The 22,415-nt window shown below is 46.4% G+C and overlaps 1 protein-coding gene across 1 annotated transcript in view; it reads left to right on the forward strand.

The window, feature by feature from the left end:
• Positions 1 to 15,051: 15,051 nt before the first annotated feature.
• Positions 15,052 to 22,415, forward strand: part of TNFAIP8L3 (TNF alpha induced protein 8 like 3) — a 42,060-nt gene continuing 34,696 nt past the window's right edge. Inside the window, exon 1 of the mRNA XM_080688276.1 lies at positions 15,052 to 15,370. Coding sequence (XP_080544402.1) covers positions 15,319 to 15,370 — 52 coding nt within the window. The 5' untranslated portion in view covers positions 15,052 to 15,318. The remainder of the gene's footprint in view (positions 15,371 to 22,415) is intronic.

A 22,415-nucleotide genomic window follows, 5' to 3' on the forward strand; every position in this document is an offset into this window, starting at 1 on the left:
CAACAGTAAGATTCAAAATGAAAGATACCAGCTGCTTCCAGGAAATACAGATTTTCCTGCAGTAAACTCTAAGTGAACTCTGCCCCATCCTCAGCAGCATCTCTGCAGGAGAGCTGCCTCTGATCGGGCCTGTTGGTACAAAACCACACATGAGGGCTGCTCAAGAAAGCCCAAAGCAATGAGGGTTTCTGTTGGTCTGGCTTGATCACAGGGGTGGGATTTTAGTCACAGAGGAATCAATGAAATATACATCCAGTCCAGTTACTATAGATGCATAACAAATTACACCCAAACTTAGTAACTCACAACTACCATTTTATTTTGCTTCCAATTTTGTGGGCTAAGAATTTGGAGATGTTTGGGGCTCACCTAGGGCCCACTCCAAAGCTGAAATATGAAGGCATCTTCATATACATGTCTGGTGGTTTATCTGGCTGTTGGCTGGAACAGGAGTGCTCACACATGGCCTCTCTATTTGGCTATGGCTTGCTCACTGCATGAAGGCCTGAGGGTAGTAAGAATTCTCCTATGGCAGCTCAGGGCTCCAAAGATGAGTGCCCCATAGAACCAGCCAGAAGCTGTATATTCTTTTCTGGTCAAGCCTCAGAATTATACCAAGTCCCTTTCACTGCATTTGGTTGGTTACAAGCAAGTCACAAACCCACACAGATTATGGGGGTAGGACACAGACCCCATTTCTTGATAGGAAGTCTGTCAAAGTCACACTGTAGAAAAGCATGTGAACAGGAGATATTGTTGCTACCATCTTTAAAAAATGCAATCTGCTTTGACATCCTTTATGCAATCACACATAAATACCATATCCTGCAACCAAGATTTTGATAAGAACTAAGGGGGCCTAAAGAGTTACAGGGTGTCTTTCTGGTGCCAAACATCAGATGAGGAGGTCTTGGCTTGGTCTAAATAGGTGTGCAGCAGGTTTTAGAGTTACTGTAACCATATGTTAAATGGATCAACAGATCTGGGTCCCTGTGTGTATTATTATGCTCAGGCTGCCATAGACTGGGGTGGCTTAAACGACAGATATTAAAACAAATGTTTCATAATTAGGGAGGCTAGAAGTCTAAGATCAAGGTGCAAGCATGGTCAGGTTCTGCTGAGGCCTCTCGCCTTGGGCTGCAGATGGCCAGTTTCTCACAGTGTGCTCGCTCTCTAGTGTCTCTTCTTATTTGGCCACTAATCCCATCATAAGGGCTCCACCCTCATGACCTCATCTGACCCTAATAACCTCCCAAAGGCCCAATCTTCAAACACCTTTACATTGAGGAATAGGGCTTCAACAGATGAGTTTGCAGGGGACACAAACATTCACTCCATAATGCCACAGTTATAGACAAGCCAGCATTCAGTGGAAAATGATGTCAATTCCTATTTCCAAATATCTGGAGTCTTTAATCAAATAGACAAATCACCCATACATGTGAGTTTTTCACTTTCTTTCTAACTTAGACTTGTAGCTAAAACTCAAGCCAGAGACTATGACATGGATATAAATAGACCCAGAGCATCATTATATATAATTTGGAAAGGATTTCATGGGTGTACATCTGTAAGCAGTTCAGGAACACTTTCAAGCTGTGTTTACATGATATCAAACATCTGGATGAAAACTGAAAAAATAATCAATTTGGATTGGAAACAAAACAGAAGTACAAATCTCAGTGTACTGGCCTTCAGAATACTGAATGCAGAGCCGATCCCTGTACCCGGAGAATGAGATAATGGTGCACAAGAAGGGCCACTGAGGTGGTCAAGGGGGAAAGGGGACTCCCATGAGAAGGCAGGCTTTTTTTGTGGTTTTTTTTTTCAAAAGAGCTCCATTATGCAAACTGGGGGTGAGAAAGGATGAAATCAAAGACTATGAAAAACACAAAGAATACAAATCTAAACAAGCCAAGCTGTTGGAGCCAGGGGCTTTGAAGCTTGAAGTCAATGATTTTAGTTCAATTGAAAACCCAATAAATCCTGGCTATTAAGGAAAGGGTTGTGCAGGAAACTCAAGTTTCTAGATAGCTAATGAATTATTCCTTTAAGCATCACAACCTATTTTCACTCTTTCAGGCAAAAACCTTTCTAAAGGGTGGTATTTATTCCCCAGGCCTCCTAAAGAATATCCATTATACCCAGATCATGATGATAGCCCTCAGTGATCAGGTCACAGACCCTTGAGTTCCACTGGTCCTTGTTAAAACCCCAGGGCCCCAAATACTTTCGTTTCTGTCTCTGCTTTTTCAAAGTTCTTCTATTTTCTTTTCCATCATTTCTCAGCTTTTTGTTCTTGTGCCGTGGTTTAGGATTGGTTCCCAGACACAGCCTCTGAGATAAGGATTTGAGGGCACGTTGCTTGCTTGGGAGGTGATTCCAGCAACAGTAGGGGGCTGAAAGTGTGACAGGAAAGGGAAGGCAGCCTGTACAGGTGCATTCCTTACAGGTGCAAGTTACCCCGGGAGGCAGCTGGGGCTCAGTGGAGCCTCTACAAGCCTCTGCAGAGCTGTCCCACATAAGGAACAGGAACCTAGAATATACCCCCAAATCATCCTTTTTAAAAAATATGTTTTTATTAATTTTAGAGAGAGAGGGAGGAGGAGTGAGAGAGGAAAAAAACATTGATTGGCTGCCTCCTGCACGCCCCCTACTGGCGACTGAGCCCTCAACATGGGCATGTGCCCTGACTGGGATCCACCTCTTGATGCATGGGACTATGCTCAACCAACTGAGCCACACCAGCCAGGGCCTCTCCATCATTCTTTGAGAGCTGCTCCCCGTGGCTCCCTGGTACTTCCAGAAGTGTGCAGGTTTTGCGGTAGGAAGCCAGCAGGATATAGGGGAAAGTGAATGCCGAGGGGATGTGGGCAAGGACAGAAGCTCCTGCACTCTGGCTCTGGTGCTGCCTGGAGTGCCTGCTCCATCCCTCCCTCTTGTTCTCACACCTGACAGAATTTGGGGGTAAAGAAAGAAAACTAGATTATGGGTGAGAGCCTAAGGGAATCTCCTCTGAGTCAAAGATACCTTTTTTGATGGTTCAGGGGCCTTTAATTTCTGACTTCTCCCGGTTTCGGGTTATATTCTTTTAAAAGATGTTGTAAGACAGCTAGTTCTTTTAAAAAAAATTGTTTTGGGCCACTCAAAAATACCCAATGAAATTAATTTTTAAAGCAAAGTAAGAATCTACAAATGGCAGGTTGTTTTAGGCAAATGCTCTGGAGATGAAAACTGACTGTTCGTGTTGCCTCAAGTAATAGGAGATGCCAGAACTCAGAAAGAGTCCGTGTTCGGGGTGGGGCTACTGTCCCAAGGAGGACACCTGAGTGCAAGTGGGGAAACTGAGGCAAAGCCCAACCACACTGGTTTACTCACCGAGGCACAGCCAAAGGGAAAGCTGTGGGTCAGCAGATACACAGGGACCCGGGTATGCTGGACACCAGGTTACAGGACTCATCCCCTCCCTTGTCTCACGACGGGAAGGGGACTTTGTCAGTATGTTAGCAATGAAGTGGGGGGCATGTTCAAGGCATGAGAGATGGTAAACTATAGGTCCTCAAAACTGGCATCTGAAAAGGCCTGGGACAGACAGCATTGACTTAATTGAAGTCACATATCAAGTTTATAAACAACCAGGACAAAAATCCAGGTGTCTTCAATCTACCACAGCAGAAATTACCCAACACTCAGTAGTCCAGAGGCAATGCCAGGGACAGGATGTGGGTTCCAGGGACATCATGGCACACTGGCCAAAAGTTCCCATGAGGATAATTCTGGGAGAAGGGCCTGAGGCCAAACCAGAGAGTCCAAACCTCGAGTTTCACAGCAAAGCAATGGGCTGGCAGGCAGGAAATAGGGAGACTGGGGGGAAGAGGGGCAAGGGATGGGGCTGCCACAAACAGAGAGCCAGATAAATTAAATGTGGAGCAAGGCAGTCTGCAAAGAGAGATTGAAGTGGGGTGGACGTGGGACAAACCCATCACTGCCTAGACTCTGGCTAGTTCTTTGTTTTGATACATATTCAGGGCTCTCCCATGCATGGGGAGCAGAGCAGATGGTAAAGACACAAGTTCTCAGATGAAGAAAAAGGCCTTGAGCTCTGGCTTGGGAGTAGTGGGATGTGGGCAAGGATGGAGAAAGTGTTGTTGCAGCAATCAAGACATGAGTGAAGAGCTGGGTGGAGGGAGACTGCAGATATAGAAAGAAAGGGGTAAAATCAAGAGACTCGTGAAAGAAATAGCAGTAGAATTTGATAAGACTGTGAATGCCAAAGTAGGAATAAGACAGAAATTAGGGAACTAATTTGAAGACTATGAGCCTGAGGAACTGGGAGGCTGTTGGCGCCCTGGGACAATGGAGACTTTGGAAGATGTGATTGTTTGGAACTGAGAGTGTGGATTCCTCTGACCCCACCCTCCACTTTGTATCTAGGAGAGGACTGCATTACGATGTCCAAGGCTGTCCTCTTTCCTGTAGGTCACTCGCTGTTTCTGTTTGCAGCAATGTCATTGTGCTAAGGAAAGAAACAGGTGTCCCCTATACTTATTTCTGAACCAGAAATCCAATACTCAGTCCTTAGACCTATCAACTTCATCAAGAGAAATTAAAGTATGAGTATGTGAAGGGTGAACTGAGTTCATGGATTCTTGACAACTATGTGACTTGACAAAACCCACATTGGAAGAAAGTAACACATGATTTGGAAGGATAGAGGAATATAATTAAGCCAACTGGAAATGTGGTGTCAATGTGTCTATTTGGGGGGAGGACTTGTTTATTTGAACAAGGTCACTGTGACTGAAATATTGTATTGTAATGATGTTAACCGGAAGAGCTTAAATAAATACAACCACTTACGGATGTCTAGATAACAAATTTGGAAAGATCTAAAAACCAGCTAAGATTAATACTGACAGCCAAAAGAGAAAGTTGTTCAAGCACTGGAAACTCCCATGGGACAATATGTGTTAATGGTTTAAACTAAAATAAATTTTATATTCTATAGAGGATTTCCCATCTATACATACTGTTTGAGGTGTTATATGCTTACATCCACAGTGGAGAAACCAGGGAAATAATAGAGATTGGCACAGGGATGACATTAATTTATGGCTTTTATCAGAGGATGATCAAAAGCTTTAGGCAACCAGAAATCAGATCCAGTGCATGAAAGATTCCTCCCTTGAAAGTGTTGATGGCTTCAACTAGACAGATGAGCTTTGAACACAGAAGAAAGGGATCAATTAAAGAACAATTCCAATGGAATACTGGGTGGGAAAGAAAATGTTGGCTAGAGAGGAGAGAGGAATGGAAAGTTTGAGAATCCAGAAGAGAAGGGGAGGGAGGGAGGGATGGAAGAGAAGGGAGTAGAAGAAAGTCGTTGATGAGATGAAGAAATTGAAAAGAGAGATTGGTTAAGTCCTGTTTTTGATAATTCCATTCTAGGTGAAATAGGTTACTGGAATACTGGTGTGCAGGAGGGGGAAAAAGGGGGGGTGGGAAATACCTATATTGAGGAAAGATATTGGGAGTAGAAGGCAGAAACAGAGTAAAGGGTCCATGAAGAAGCCAGGCAGTATGACGATTGTCCTGAACTAGAGCTGGAGACCTAGGTTCTAGTCTCACTTTTGCCCCTAACTTTTGGCAAGTTTTTCCATCTTTCTGGATTTGTTTCTTTATATCTAAAGTGATGGAGTCAGACTTAGGTAGCCTTGAACAGCCCTCTTCTCTTCTACAGCCCCCAATTCAACATAGATGTTATGAAATCAGAGACTTAGGTAAATGAAAGTTCCAGACAGGAACATGTATTTAGTTTTTCTAAGTAGCAGATGCTTTGAAGAGAGGAAAAAAGGTTCCACTCAACACTTGGCAAGCAGTATTTGTTCTGTAAAATAATTAGCAAGTGAGCATTATTGAACTGGGTTGTCACATAATTCCAAGAGAAATAAATGAGAAAAATCATATAGGAGACTCACTTTTCCCTTCCATAGATAAGAAGAGTGATTAAGACAAATCACAGGTGGGTGGTTAATAAAGATATATGCAGGAGAGAAAAGAGTTATTGACATAGGGGTCAGGAACCTTGAGTTTTAGTCCCAACTCTGCCACATTGAGGATTTGAGCATGTGCCCCAACTTCCAAAGGAATCCTAAAGATCATGGACTCTAGCCTCCCACAATATGGTCATCCACCTGTTCTCATTAAAATACTCCTTCCTCTTTCTATGTGTCTGTACTAATGGGTCCAACTAGGAAAGCAGAAGTTATATTTTTTTCAAAAGTGTAATAAAGAGAAGTGGCTGTAGAAAAAAAAATAAAATAGACCAGAGCTAAGGACAGAGCTCTGTGTCACTCCATTGGAGACTTCCCTCCACATTAACTAAGTTATGGAAGAGCTGAGAAGCCAAACAGAAGACAGTGTGGCAACCTATTAGCAACAGCAAAAGGCCAATGCCACTCCAAGCTGGAGGGATGAAAGGGAAGAGGTACTGTGACTGGAACACAGAGGCTGTGGTCACCAGATGGATGCTGGAACCACAGTGGGTCCATCTGGTAGGAGCTGGAGCCTTGGAGGAGATGCAGCCATTGTCGGAGGTGCCAAGATCTGAGGGACAGAGGATTGAGAATATTCTGGCTCTTCTTTCCCCTGTTTTCCAATCTTCTGTCAGTGCCTCACACTGGCTGGATCCAGCTAGAGACCAGCTTCCAGGAGCCTGGCAAATGCAGCCTGCAGGGGTCAGGCCTCTTCCATACAGAGCAGAGAAAGGGCAAGGGATGGATCTGAGGACAAGCAGGCCTGGACTGGCACTAGGTCCAAATTCTACTTTCTTATAACAACTACCCATTAGTCATCCATCAGCCTAGAGTCTAGGTCTTCACACAGGAGGGCATCCATTCTGTCATGCCTTGTTTTCTTTCTTTACCAGACTGACACTCAAACTTCCTCATATAGAATGCTTTCCAAATCTCCCTCATTGTTCTGGTTCCACTCTTCCAGGAGCAACCTGGAATGGCTCCTTAAAATGTATCACCAGCCCTAGCTGGTTTGGCTCAGTGGATAGAGCGTCAGCCTGCGGATTGAAGGGCCCCAGGTTCGATTCCGGTTAAGGGCACATTCCCCGGGTTGCGGGCTCGGTCCCCAATGGGGGGCATGCAGGAGGCAGCTGATCACTGATGTTTCTATCTTTTTCCCTCTCCCTTCCTCTCTGAAATCAATAAAAAAATATTTTTTTAAAAAAATGTGTCACCATATGTTCATGAGACCCCAGATGTCCATAATACCAGCCCAAATACAGGAGGATTAGTCCTGCTCTTCTTGTGGCAATGCACTGCTATCCCACTGTTAACTCGTGTTGAGTTTATGGACAAGCAGGACCTTGGAATTATATCTTCTTGATATAATTCCAAGCAATTCCCAGCCTTTCCTAACCTGTCCTAGCAGGGTAATCTACACATGTGATAAGTACAACCAAATTAATCCTCTAAATCAATGGGGCTTTTGTGTGGAGATATACACACACACACACACACACACACACACACACATACACACTGGTTTTTTAAAAAATAAAATAGACCAGAGCCAACGACAGAGCTCTGTGTCACTCCATTGGAGACTTCCCTCCACATTAACTAAGAATGATGAATCAAGGCTTCCTGGATAGGGTTTTTCAATCAGTTTCAAACCCACCTAATAGCAAGAGAATTACATAAGACTTCATCAAGTGCTTTATGTACAACAATCATTTCCCTTCACTTTGTACCTGAGGGTGCTCCACTAATACTTGCTGCATTGAAGTTGAATGAAGTTATCTTGATTTATACACCTATTGACTCTATTTAAAGAAAACTACCTGGTCATTTTAATGGGACATGATAATGAAGCCATGTTGGCTGCTGATGATCACCATTTTCTTCTTTTCATGTTTATAAACCTGTTTGCTACAGAATTTTTGCTTGAGAGTGACAAAAATGCTACCAATGTTATTCCTGGAATCCAATCCTTTTTTCCTTTTAAAAGCTGGAGCATGCTGTCCCTATCCAGTCTTTGGATAGTCTCTTTTATTTTTTTTTTCTTCTTTTTTTTTTTTTTTTTGGCTGTTGTCATTTTTTTATTTAACAGTTTAAGGGAAAAGAGGTCAGTGCCCCTGACTAAACAGTCAGGTGTTGCATGTTTTAAAAATTCTTGCGGCACAGGGGTTGAAAATCGCTGCCATATACAGACGATGTATCATATAATTGTACACCTCAAACCTATATAGTTTTATTAACCATTATCACTCCAATAACCTAAATAACCTTTTTTCTAATATCTTTATTGTTCAGATTATTACAGTTGTTCCTTTTTTTCCCCCATAGCTCCCCTCCACTTGGTTCCCACCCCATGCACTTACCCGCCCCCCGTCCTCATCCATAGGTGTACGATTTTTGTCCAGTCTCTTCCCACACCCCCACACCCCTTTCCCCCCAAGAATTGTCAGTCCACTCCCTTTCTATGCCCCTGATCCTATTATATTCACCAGTTTATTCTGCTCATCAGACTTTTTATTCACTTGATTTTTAGATTCACTTAATAGATATTTGTTGTCATTTTTGTTCATAATTTTTGTCTTTACCTTTTTCTTCTTCTCCTCGTCTTAAAGAATACCCTTCAGCATTTCATATAATACTGGTTTGGTGGTGATGAACTCCTTTAGCTTTTTCTTATCTGTGAAGCTCTTTATCTGCCCTTCAGTTCTGAATGATAGCTTTGATGGGTAGAGTAATCTTGGTTGTAGGTTCTTGCTATTCATCACTTTGAATATTTCTTGCCACTCCCATCTGGCCTGCATAGTTTCTGTTGAGAAATCAGCTGACAGTCGTATGGGTGCTCCCTTGTAGGTAACTAACTGTTTTTCTCTTGCTGCTTTTAATATTCTCTCTTTGTCTTTTGCCCTTGGCATTTTAATTATGATGTGTCTTGGTGTGGTCCTCTTTGGATTCCTTTTGTTTGGGGTTCTGTGCACTTCCTGGACTTGTAAGTCTATTTCTTTTACCAGGTGGGGGAAGTTTTCGGTCATTATTTCTTCAAATAGGTTTTCAATATCTTGCTCTCTCTCTTCTTCTGGCACCCCCATAATTTGGATGTTGGTACGCTTGAAGTTGTCCCAGAGGCTCCTTACACTATCTTCATATTTTTAGATTCTTTTTTCTTTTTGCTTTTTGCTTTTCCAGTTGGGTGTTTTTTGCTTCTTCATATTTCAAATCTTTGACTTGATTCTTGCGATCCTTTAGTCTCTTATTGAATCTCTGTATATTATTCTTTATTTCAGTCGGTGTATGCTTAATTTCTAGTTGGTCTTTTTTCATATCCTTGTGGGTCTCACTAAATTTATTGGCGTTTTCTAGAGAATTCTTGAAAAAGCTTATAACTGTGGTTTTGAACTCTATATCCAGTCGTTTGCTTTCCTCCATTTCTTTCATTTGTGACCTCTTTCTTTGTCTCTGCATTTTGGCTGCTTCCCTATGCTGATAGAGTGGCTTTGTGTGCTAGGTGTCCTATAGGGCCCAGTGGCTCAGCCTCCCTAATTACCTGAGGTGGACACTCTTGGTGCACCCCTTTGTGGGCTGTGTGCACAGTCTTGTTATAGTTAAGCCTTGATTGTTGTTGGTATCACTGGGAGGATTGACCTCCAGGCCAATTGGCTGTGAGGATCAGTTGTGTCTATGATGGGAGAACTTCTGTGCTGGAGACACCCTTATGGGGCAGGACTTGCTTCAGTGGGGCTTTGGCGCTCACTGAGTCTGCCACCTGAGTGTGTCTCTTATGGATCTGAAGAGTTGTAGTCTAGATGGTCTCTCTCTGACCACTGGATACACTGGCTCTTGGATCTCCAAGGAGAGAGGCCACCCAGCAGGAGCTACAAAGAGATCTGCAGATTCCTTCTCTTTCTTTGGGGTTTGGATGTGCCCAGATGAGGTCCAGCTGTGATGCAATGCAACCTGCTGTGGAGCCTTGGGTCTTCTTTTGGCGGCTCTGGGGCTCTCTGACCCAGCTGCAGTATGTTAGGTTTCAGATTGCAGAGGGCCAGGCCATTCATATGCAAAAGCTTCTGTGCACAGCTTGGGTGGGGTTGTAATTTGGGTGGGGCAGGGTCTCAGGGAATCACCAGGTTGGAGCAAACAGCAATGGCTAACCATCAGCCCTGCCTGGAAGAGGTCCCATGTCTCTGTGTCCCATGGCACCGTGCAGAAACAATGATCGCTGCAAGCACCTCTGAGAGAAAGCCGCCCTTTAGTGCCGCCCAATGCCAGACAGTCCAGTTTCTCTGCGTATGAGTCTGGGTCCCCAGAGTCTCGCCCAGAACTGGAGTTCAGAGCAGTTGGGAGCTTGTATCTCCCTCCCGATTGAAAAAGACAACAGTGTACTCAGTTGCCAGCCCTTTCCACGTGCGCCTCCGTACCTTTGCACTTCACTTCTGCACTTCCGCACCTCCTCCGAGTCTCAGTGTGCTTTTCTCTTTCCTTCTAGTTGTATAATTTCCACTCAGCCAGCCTCTCCATGGTTCTGGATGATACCCGTTTTGTCTTTTAGTTGTAGTTTTGAAGTGGTTGTGCAAGACAGCAAATTCAGGTGTTTACCTATGCCGCCATCTTGGTTTCTCCTCTGGATATTCTCTTATCTTCCTAAAAACTTTAGGGACTCTAGTGGCTGCTTAAGCCTCATGGGTCTTGACACCCTCTTCTCCCCAATAGGAATAATGTTGACCCTTTCCATGTAACAGAGCTGTGTAAGGATCCGGGAAGATGGACACAGCTAAAACAGTCCCTTAAGGTGCCCACATAGGAGCCATGTGGGTCCCTGTAAAACCAGCTCCAATACAGCAGTTGCAGCCCCAGAGTGAATGCCTCAGTGGGACCAGACACCATATGCAATCAGGGATTCTCCCAGCAGGGCTGAACCTGTAATCCTGGTGCTGCTGTTTAAGAGGCTTACAAACAACCCCACAGGAAGCTGAGCCAGATCACAACAGAGATTGGAGCCATAGAGTGTTCTTCTCTCTCCCTCTTTCCCTTCCTCCATCTCAATTTTCCTCTCCCTCTGAATCAGTGCTTTAGAGTCACTATAACTGCATTAGCTTCTCAGGCAGCTAAGGAGGCAGTTAAGGAGGGCAAAAGCGAAGAACCTGAGGGAACAGCCTGATGGCCAATTTGCCAGCCTCCCACAAGGTGTCTGGACTTGGATGGGGCTGTGCAGCGTATACAGCGCCCACAATAAAAATGTGGAAGGAAATTTTCCACTCCTCATCCCAGAGGAACCCCCTGTGGGCTCAATCAATGCTCGATACATGCAAGAATAAACTAAAACAACCCACTCTCTGCTGAGAGAAGATTATGTCCATAAAAATTCTTTATAACCTTAAAGTCTCGGGATATTTACAATGATTGCTTTGTTAGCTACCTTAGTACAATTTTCTGTCTTGTTTCTCTCTCCCAAGACCAAATGCGGTTGGTGAAGGTTCATAGACAGTGATTGCAGATGTGTGCACAGATTTAGACATGATGATGTTCACTGATGCTGTCTTCTATTAACAGAAAATTGGAAACAGCCTATATGCCCAACAAAAGAGGAGTGTTTAAATACATTATGGTATACCCATACATGTGTACAATAGAATATTGTGAAGATATTAAAAATCATGTTGTCAGAGAGTGGATGGAATAATGTTCACAACATATTGTTAAAAGGAAAAAGCAAGTTACAAAAATGGAATGCTATACACCACAAAGAGAGAGTTTTTTTCAAAAGATATGTACGTTATTGTAGCCGGTGGAATTATGAATGGATTTTAAATTTTTATTTTTCATTGTTTATATGTGTTTTCTAATTTTTCTACAATAGTGTGAATTGCATTGGAAATCGGGGCAGGGGCAATGAAACTTATTTTTGCTAACCGGAAAGAAATAGGAAAAGCCCACTCTTTAAAGGCTGCCTTCTGGCACCTTGTTCCGTCAGACGGCAAGAAGCCAGCTCACACCCCGCTGCCCGGCTTGCCTAGAGCCCCACGGAGGCGGCCTTGGCTCTGGGCAGAAGCTTCCTTGGTGCCAGCATCCACCTTGAGACACAAGTTATTAAAAATGGAGTTGTCTTGGCCAACCTCTCATCCTGAAGTGCCAAGGGCCACTTCAGCCCAGAGAAACGCAGTTCCAGAGCCATGTGGGTTTTTAACGCAGAGCAGCAGCCCTAGCTGGTGAGAGGAACCTCCCTCGCCCCTCCCAGCTGCCTGCCGAAGGTCTGCAGACAGCTCCCTTTCCATCCCACAAGAGGAGACAGGCAGATGAGTCATAGCCCTGGCTCAGATTAAAGAAGTATTATTGTGCTCGCAAAACTGGATCTATTTTATTATCTGTTTCTTGACACCTTACAAATAGATATGCTTCTCCCACCAGAGAGGCAAGTTCCTTAAAAAGCCAACAGTTTCATTTGGCTGAAGCTAAGAAATGACCAATAAGAGTTAGAAACTCATGTCTGAAGAGCAGCCAGGCTGCAAAGATGTAGTGGAAACACTGAGGAAAGTGGTTTATAACCCTCAGACTCTAGATTCAAGTCTGCAAAGTGATGCCATTCTTCTAAAAATATACAGAGGAACTACGGAAACCCTTTCCTCTTTTCTAAGAGCTTTTTCTCTCTTTCCTTTCTTAAAGAAATATATTAGGGTTGGTTTGTAAAGGAGCTTCACCACCACAGATTTCACTGTGTTCATGGGGGTGATGGTGGCGGGATACTATTTTAAGGACTTCCTTCTCTTATACAGATTTTTCCATGCTGGGAGAGGACAGATAAGGTATGTTCCACTAATGTTCCTCATTAAACACACATGCATGCCAGCAGTCATTTCCTTTTGTCTTGCTATCCCATGACAACAGATTGCATATCATCGGAAATTGGAATGGGGACCTTATTTAGTTTGGATCTCTCTTCTCCATTGTTTAATTCCACATTCAATTTTTCATTCTATGTCTGCCTCCTTTGCAGAAATACACTATGACTGAATATAGGAACAGGTAGATGGATAATTGCTACTTATTGAAGACTCACCTCATAGACTTTTCAGGATCACCTTGACCAGCAGCCCCCCAACCCCCATTTTATCTCTGGGCTGAAAAGTACTAGGTACTCAGTGAAGATCTGATGACTGATGGGCATGCGTGTCGTAATCATGCACTCCTGGTGTTTTGCTTACTATTGATCAAGCTCCAGCAGTGAGCTTCCCTGTTTCCTCTATTGCTGGGATGCAGAGGTGTTTTGGTGGTAGTTAGAGGAAGCTGGATGCCTTTTCCATCCAATATGCTCTGTTCTCTGATGCTATCGTTGTTTTGCCTTAAGACTGCAAAGCTCTGATGGCAAACTTTTAAAATGATCTCAGCTATTTGGTTTTTGAGTATCAACTTTTATCCAAATATTGCTATGAATTTTTTCTTGTCCCTTAAGAATGTGATTTTAAATATTTGTTTTTCTAAATGGGATTGATTAGATCTAAGAATGAATGTTCTTTCCACTTACCAGACATGAACTGTGTGCCAGGCGTTGGGTAATAGCTTCCACAGTCATTATTTCATTTACTGCCTTACAACCACCCTATGAAGGAGATGCCAACACAGGAAGAAACTGAGGAAGGTTATGCCATTTGCCCAAGACCCCACATTTAGGGTGGGGCTCTTCCCACCCCTCCATCGAAATCCATGTAACTTTTACCGAAGTCCATGTGATTGGTCACCCAGAAAACATTTTCTGAGAACACAAGGTAGGGCTGTATTTACAATCTGGGAAGCCCATATCTGATTAAAGGAAGCAGCCCCCCAGGTAACAGAGAGGCCAAATCCACTTGTGACACTGTACCCTAAGGAGCTGTCCTGGACATGGCATAGCCCTGACTTCAAGTCCCTGCTCACCCACTTACTGGACCTGAGACCACAGGAAAGTTATCTACTGGAACAGGAGACTCCGTTTCCACATCTATAAAATGAAGATAAGAGTATAGATTGAATTCTATAAATTTGCCAACTTGAAACAATTTTTGACCTCCAACAAAGCATTTTCAAACGGCTTCACCTAAAATTTTCATTGGATCATTGTAGGAGTGCGCTTAGGAAACACTCAATAAATGGTGCTTTTTAGTGGACTGCTCTTCCTGATTTCATTTTGCTCAGTCAAGTTCGTCTGTATTCTCTGCCTACACTTCATATGAAGAGAAGCTAGCCTGAGGTTATACAAGTGCTGGAGCTGATAATTCAAGGAGACAATAAGACTGTGTGGATAGTCAAGAATTAACAACAAACAATCTCCTGAGGCCCTACTGCTCCGTGTATTTTTTCCCTTAGTCTTTTAATGACTGAATAAATTTACAAATGCTTTTTTTAAGAAACTGGAAAGAGGACGTATTGAGGAAGTTCAGCACACTCTGTGTTAAAGACAAAGAAAAGGTTTTAAAATCAATTCTTGCCCCTCGAGTCTGGCAGGGTGGGTCCTGCCTTTGATGTGACCCAGGGTTCCCAGCGCTGGGAACCAGCGCCCCTGCGGCTGCTCCACCCTGCCTGCCCACGCCTGGAGAGTTAGCTTTACCTGCCGGGCGTCGTTTACTTCCCTTGAACCCTCGCTTGCATTATTCTATTTACTCCCCCAAAACATTCCGGATAAAAGGAAACTCTCCTCTTTCCCCTTTTCCAAGTGAGGAAAAAGACCCAAGTTGAGTCACTCCGCCCAAGGTCTGTAAGCGGCGGAGTCACAACGAACCCGAGCGCCCCGATTGCCTCTCACTCGGAACTTCACATTTTCCTGTTTGGCACCTTTTCACCTAAGAATCCTCCAAACTTGGCCACACCCAAGAAAAAGGGATCAGCCTCGCCCACCGCGCCACTTCACCGCGCTCCCGGAGTCCGGGCTCCTGACTCCCGGCGCGGGTAGGAGGCGTGGCACCGCCCCCGGGGTATTTAACCCCCGTCTGGATCCTGCGAGGCGCCGGCTGCTCCCGCTCTTAACCACTCGCGCCTCCCCTCTCTCCTCCCCACTCTCTCCAGGCGCGCCCCACCCTCCGCCCCGCGCTCCCCTCGCGCAGGCACCGGCCAGCGGGCGCCGGGAGTGGGGAGCGGGCGGCGCTCGCCTCTGCGGAGCCGCCTCCTGGCCGCGGCCACCGCGCACAGCCCAGACCGCACCTCCCGGGCTGCCGCCTCCTGGCTGACCGCACCGACTGCGCCGGACAGCCCGAGCCGGGACGCCGTCTCCCAGCGCCCTGCAGACGGGCAGGAGGCTGTGGACGCCCAGCCAGCAGCCCGCAGCATGGATTCGGATTCTGGCGAGCAAAGTGAGGGCGAGCCCGTGACCGCCGCAGGTACTGACTGAGTGGTCGCGGCAGCACGGCCGGGAGGGCTGGGACCGGGAGAGGAGAGGCCGGGGCAGGAAATCGCGAGTATTTCTCGGAGCTGCCAGGCGGGAGGCCAATCCCCAGCAGCTGGGTCCCTTCCAGGCAGCGACTGGCAATTGCTCCGCGCTGTGAGTTTGCTAGGGCTTTTCCCCCCTTTACACTCGGGGCGCGCCGGAGGCAAAGGAGGTGCGTCTGCGTGTAGCTCCGGCGCAGCAGGTCTCCCGCAGCGGGCTCGGGTCTCCGGAGCTGGATGGGGGTGGGGAAGGGTTTGGGAAATCCAAGACCTGCAGTTTGCTACGGTGAGGGTTGCAACATATCTGCCTCTGAAATAACTTTCCGAGCTCTTGGCCCCGTCCTCGAATCCGGGGCGACGCGGCCGCTGCGGAGCAGGTGACCCGGGGCGAGGATATGACTGGGGACCCGGGAAAGAAATACCCCGCGGGTGGACGTGCAGGGGTCAAACCACAGCTAGTGGCTGCCGTTTCGCTAAACCAGCCCAAGCAGAAGCATTAGCCCACCGCTGTCCCGCACGCGCGCAGGAGGTCCCGCGGAGGGTTCCGGAACACAGGCGCGGGGGCGCGCTGCGGCCGGGCCTCACCTGGAAGAGGCACCGCAGGCTTTTCACAATCAATAGTTATTGAAGCAATGGGTGGATGCTTAGGAAAAAATGAATGCCCTCCCCCGCCTCTCCCTGATACTGAGCAACAGGAGGAAACCACCCACAGCCTTGGGTGGACTTACTGCTGGGCTCTGCCCACCTCCACTGGCTGGCTCCGCCCGCCGCCCTGAAGTCCAGGCACCGGAGACAAGAACATCCGCGCCACGTGCCCTTTTTGCGGCCCCCTGTGTGACCCTGAAGGCCAGCCCTCGGCAGCAGACCTGTGACCTGAGTGCTGGGACCCACCTGGTATAGACTAGTCCCCACTCTTCCCAATGTCAGACCAGTGTCCTAAGGATGGGGACCAAGTGACAAGAGGGCACCATCAGCCCCAGAGTGGGTGTAGGAAAGGCAGGCTCTGGAACCAGGCAGGACAGCCCCAGGCGCTGTGCCAAGGCCCCTACATGTATCATTCCCCTTCATCCTCACAGCCCCTGGCCAGGTGACTGTCATAGCTTGCCCACATCTCACAGTCAGGGAGTAGCCAAGGATGGAGTCCTTTTCCACTGGGTCATACCCCTCAGCCTCTCACAGGACGGCTGTGGCCAACACCTTCAGGTGGGTGGGAAGAGGCTGCAGAAAGGAAAGGTGGCATCACCAAGATTCCTTGTGTGTGCGCCAGGGCTACCTGCTTTGTGTATGTAATTAATACACATGAGCCCTTTGCCTGCCTGTATGTTTCTGTGACTGTGAAACATTAAGATTTCATTTCACAGGTGACTTGTGGATCTGCTCACATCATTTAAAAGTTGCAGTGGGTGTTTTGTGTGTATCTAAGTATATCTTCAAAATTGAATGAGGCGGGCAGTGACACTGACACTTTACTTTCTCAAAATCCCAGGAACTAACAAGCTCTCCAGGCCCACCCTGAGATCTCCTTTGGGGTTGATGGGGAGAAGAGGAGAAGGTGGGGAGGGGGGAGACATTCTAGAAAAGTTAGTACTGAAAGGGGCAAGTAAGGTATTCTTAAGAATCTTGCTGCTGCTCCCTCCAGCCTGCCCAACGCTGAGTATCTGAATGTGCTCAGGTCCGTGTCAGAAGGCCTCTGCACAGCTAACAGCAAACATTACCACTGAAGTCAGGCGGCCAGATGAAGAGTAGGGCAGCCGGCTCTTGTAAGCTGTCACCATTTGTTTGTGCCTCACTGTTTTCTACAGTCATTTCTTCTTTCTCCATGTGCTTGAATCCCACAAGTTGAACATTTATTTGAATGCCACGAGCCATTCTGCTACACGGCATTCTGTCTCACTCATTATTTTCAGTCTTAAAGTATTCTTTGAGACAAAGCTTCAAAGCTTGATGTTAATTCACCACCTTGCTGTGGCTGCATCTTGTCAAACGGAAACTCTGTTGCAGCTTCAGATACAGGTTAAATGACAGGTATGTTAGCCATAGGGACTGACCTTTGTCCCTCTAAGGAGTGTGGACCGGTATCTGTGCAAGCTGGATGGGTTTTAACTCAGAAGGACAGGAGAGCAAGTGGACCTCTTGGATATCTGTGTGTGTGTGTGTGTGTGTTTGTGTGCGCGCGCGCGCGCGCGCGCACCCACATACCTATTTCATAGGGAGTTGCCATATAAGGCCTCCTTCCTCCTCCATGCCCTGCCCTTCCTGAATCTGTGAAAAAGCCCTGCCCTAAAATGGGCCTTATTAAGGTCAAGAGCCTAGATTGTGGAATCAGAAAGACCTAGATTTCAATCTCTACCTGATGGGCAAGTTACTTAGCCTCTCCAAACATAGTTTCCCCCTCTGTAAAATGGGGATTAGCGATAGTACCACAAGGGGCTGGGAGGATAAATAACACATGAAAAGTATTCCTGATAGTCATTCAATAAATGGTAGCTGCTATTTTGATTACCACCTGATTGGATTATGTGGCATAAGAACACTGCTAAATAATGCGCCCCAGTGCTTTGTAAAATGTAAACCCATAGGCATTTGTAAGCCAATTAATATTGTTGTCATTATTATCACATTAATGCAACTGTCTAAGGAGTTTTTTTTTTAATTTTCTCTCCAAGATGATGTGTGTGTGTGTGTGTGTGTGTGTGTGTGTGTGTGTTGTGTGTGTGTTTGCTTGTTTGTTTTGGGTAGATTATTTTTAATTTACCTCTTTTTACCCTCATCATCTTCCAGCTCAAGGCATGAAGATGGGGATTTTAAATCTGCTTTCACCACCCTTTCCTCCAGCTCTAGGAAAAGTTGTAAAAAGCAGAGAACCCCTTGCCCAATCCACCTGGTAACCTGGAGATTGGCCACTTTCATGCCACTTCAAATAGGAGAAGAGGGTGTAACCTCCTTACCCCCCTCCTACCCATGGACACACACACACACACACACATTTTTCCCTTCAAGGTAGCAGGAGGCACGGGAGGTACTCACCTGGTCTCTCTTCCATTTTTGCCCATCTCACCAGTCACGAATTGGCAGAGGAGTGAGGACATCTCCAAGGACCACTTACTCTTTACCCCTTTCAAGAGACTTTTCCAAAGATCTCAGCACCAGCAGATCTCTCATCTAGCGCCACCATGCATAGGAGGGCCAAGGGGGGTGAGATCTGTCTCAATCTGCATTTTCTGTTTTTCAGGAAGCACAGGCGATGCTCTGTGTCGTTCTGCTGCCTGCAGCGTCTCTGCCCTTCTCTTGTTTTATGGTTCTTTCTATGATTAGGAGAGAAGCAGAGTTTATGGAACACTGGATTCATTCCAGAGACCCAACTTGGCAGTCTGTCCTTTGAAACCCTAGAGCTTGGTCTATTAACTCCGCAGTGATTGAGAGTCTGTCCAAAGATGCAACAAGCGAGTAAACGTTAGCAATGTCAGCTTTTTCCCTTTCTGGCTTGTAAGACCAAGGTAGTCTACCCAGCTAAAGGCAGACAGCTAGCTGGTCCAGGGCAACCAAGCTGACGAGGCATCCTTGCTGCCAGGTAGGTACTGCAGACAAGCATTTCCGTGCCATGGAGTGCAGATGTGGTAGCAGAACTTGAAGACAATAAAGGAAGTGGAAAACGGCAGGCTCCTAACATTTCATCCCCTAGGTCCTAAGCTTGGTCCATGTGAACAAAGTAGCAAGGAGTGCATAGGACCGATTGGTGGTCAAGAGGAGAGAAGGTGTTTCCAAAGTCAGACACCACTTGAGCAAAGGCACAAATAAACAGGGAGGTGAATGAAATGGAGACAATATGCTAGGGAGTACTGGGAAATAAAGTTAGATGAGTGGAGGAAGGGCCACTTATAAGAGGTTCTTAGTAACTTGGTCCTGATGGTGATGAGAGAATCCCCCTGGGCTTACTATTGAGCAGAGATGTGACCAACTGGGAGCTGGGTTTGCAGAAGCCACATTTGACTGACCCAGGTTTGAGCCTCAGCTCCCAGGGTGTGGGCACAATATCAGAGGGGGTGGCAGTGCTACGGCAAGGCAGAAGAGGAAGGACGCAAATGCCATTTCAGAAGAACAAACTGAAGTTGGTGACAGATTGTACAAAGCAGTGAAAGGGAGAGTGGAAGGAGACTGCCGTGTTGACTGGGGTGAGGGTGGGGAAATGCAGGAGACGCACTCCCAGCCCCTCCTTCCATCAGGAACTTCGTGATGTCTGCCTTAAAGGTACTTTCCCCCTGTAGACAGTAAATCATGCCAGAGCATTAGTTCTGGGGATGGTGAGGTTCTGGAGTTGGTTTATTCTCATTGTTAGGTTCCTGGAGGAGGCTGTACAGTAAGTAACCTTTGTCAACTGACAGAAGGACGATTAATGAACGGACCAACTGAGAGCAGGGACCTCCTGGGGATGACGTACCACTTGGCTGTTAGTCCCAGTCCCGTGTTTTATTCCTGTTTGTGGACATATTCAGGGGCCTCTGCCTTGTCCACACAGTGGGCTGTAGCTGCTTTAAGGGTCAGGACCTTGTCTTGTGCTTTCATGTTCCCGAGATTTTTATGGACATAATAAATAAATGAGATCTTGACGAGCCTCCTGAGAAGTCTGCACTATAAGGCCAGATAAACAGCCAGAAACCTGTCCAATGAAGCGGAACTGCCAACGCTTCCCTGCCATGTTTGGTTTTGCTTCATTGCTTTGAGATTCCTTGCACTGTCTAGGACACTGTGTTGGAAAGTAACGGGGAGCCAAGAGAGATAAGGACACAGTCCACCCTGTCCACCAGGGCTTGAGATCAGGTGGGAGGAGAGGAAACATACACTGATTACCACAAGCTAAGCCAGTGCATGACGACTCCTCATCTCTTTGCCTGGGATTACACCTCAGCCTCATCTCTGTTTATGTTCTCTCTTGACACCAGCCACTTTCCATTGTGTGCTTTATGGTTATTTCTGTATATGTCTCATCTCTTGTCCTAAGGCCAACGTCTGGGTCTTTTTCACCTCTCACCAACCCTACTCCTGTGCCCTAAACATAGTGGTAGGTTGCTAGCTGGATGGGTAGGTAGATGTATGGATGCTGTTGTAGGTTGGTTCCCCAGGAAGCAGGCTCTGAGATGCAGGTTAGGATGTAGTAGGTTTATCTGAGACTGCTCTTGGGATCAATACCTGGAGAAGAAAAGAGAAATAGAGGGACACTGGATTGTAACGCAGAACTAACCAAGTGTCATGCTCTGGAGCTGGAATAGCCCTTCGAACTGTTCTGAGATGTGGTGAGGGGCCAGGCCTTTATATATAACTAGAGGCCCGGTGCACAAGTTCATGCACGGGTGGGGTCCCTAGGGGTGCTGGTGGGGATCAGGCCCCAGCTAGCTCCCCAAGCTTGTAGCCCCAGCTCACACCCCCAGCCTTGAAGCCTTGAAGCCCTGAAGCCCCACCTGGTACCTCACCGTGGCCTGGCGCTGCCCCCTCACCTGCTCCACCATCCCACCTGTGGCGTGATCGATCGGGGCTGGGCCCCCCAGTTCCCTCCCTCCCGCCCCCCACCACCGCCACTGGTCGCTGTCTGCAGGGTGATCAATCAGCAGAGCAATAGGGTCCCGCTCACACCCACCTTGGCCTGGCACCGCCCGCTCACCTGCTCCACCATCCCACCCCGGTCCTGCTCTGGTCAGGGGCCCATCAGGGCCGGCAGCGCCTCCCCTGCCACCCGCTGCCAGCGCAGCGTCACCATGTTGCCATGTTCCGCGCCGCCCCTTGGTGTGTTTGAACAATTTACATATTAGGCTTTTATTATACTTCTGCTGAGGGCCGTCTGAAGGCAGCACTCCCAACAGCTTGTGGAGTGTTTGGGCTCTGCAAGGCCGGGCGGCATCAGCAATAACTAGTGTATGATTTGGAGCATGGGGCATGGTGTCTGGAGTTCTGGTGAAAAGGCTTCATGGAAGGATGGCCTTGAGGGTGGAGTCCCCCTAAGAGGCCACCTGGGAGAAGAGAGCTGTCTTCCTCAAAACATAAAACTGGGTGCTGTGGTGGTGGTTGTAGCCAACATGTAAGTTTCTAGAGATGGTGAGAGAATGTAAACATAAAGCTCTATTTCCTGTTATATTTCTCTTTAAAAATATGGCACTTACTTTTTTATTTGTCAACAAAACCAAATTATAGTCACACTTCCCATTAGCACTTTCTCTAACTGGTTTATTTTCCTCCAGAGTTACCTTTGGCTCCCACTTGAATTCACATGTAAATCTCTAGAAAAAACACTATATACATAATTTTGTTGTGTTTGTCAGTCACTTGGCTTCCAACCCTTTATGTAAAATGCCTGTGTAGGTGGGTGTTTGGGCTATATTTTGTACAAGTATAGAAATAAAGAAGAGAGAAGAATTTTTTTTTTAGTTTCCCCTAGCAACCCAATCCAAGAAAACATATCAAAAGAGTGACTACCCTTTGCCCCACATATATTAAGGCATGCCAAAAATACACATTATTTTTTTTATGCATCAGAAATACTCTTTTTAGGCTACTGCATGGCACAAATTCTGAGGCTGCCTTAGAACAATCTTCCCGTTCATATTGGGTTTCCTAAACATTACTGCCTGGGAATAAATTTGAGGCTGTTCATGGAAAATCTAGTGTGCAGTCTATAAAAAATGGCAGGCTTGGCGGCACAGAAAGTGCTAGACACACCCTAATAGAAACCAGTGCTTTGTAACTCAGTTCTCCAGGAAAAAAAGGACACGCTTGGCAATGTCCAGTATTGGCTTCAACTGTTGAAAAGCCACAGGAGCAGCCACCGGCTTCTAGGTTCTCTACTCAGAAGTCAAATATGCTTTCTTTCTGTGAAACCGTTCTAGCCCTGAAAGGAAGCATTCTGGTGATACATAGCTTTATGGCGACTCCCAGTTTCTTTTCTATGGTAGAGGCATCTGATTTTATGTGCAGGAGGGAGTTCTGTGAAGGACTGTTCTGGTGAGCACG

Source organism: Plecotus auritus, assembly GCF_963455305.1.
Source record: "Plecotus auritus genome assembly, chromosome: 1".
Classification (NCBI taxonomy): Eukaryota; Metazoa; Chordata; class Mammalia; order Chiroptera; family Vespertilionidae; genus Plecotus; species Plecotus auritus.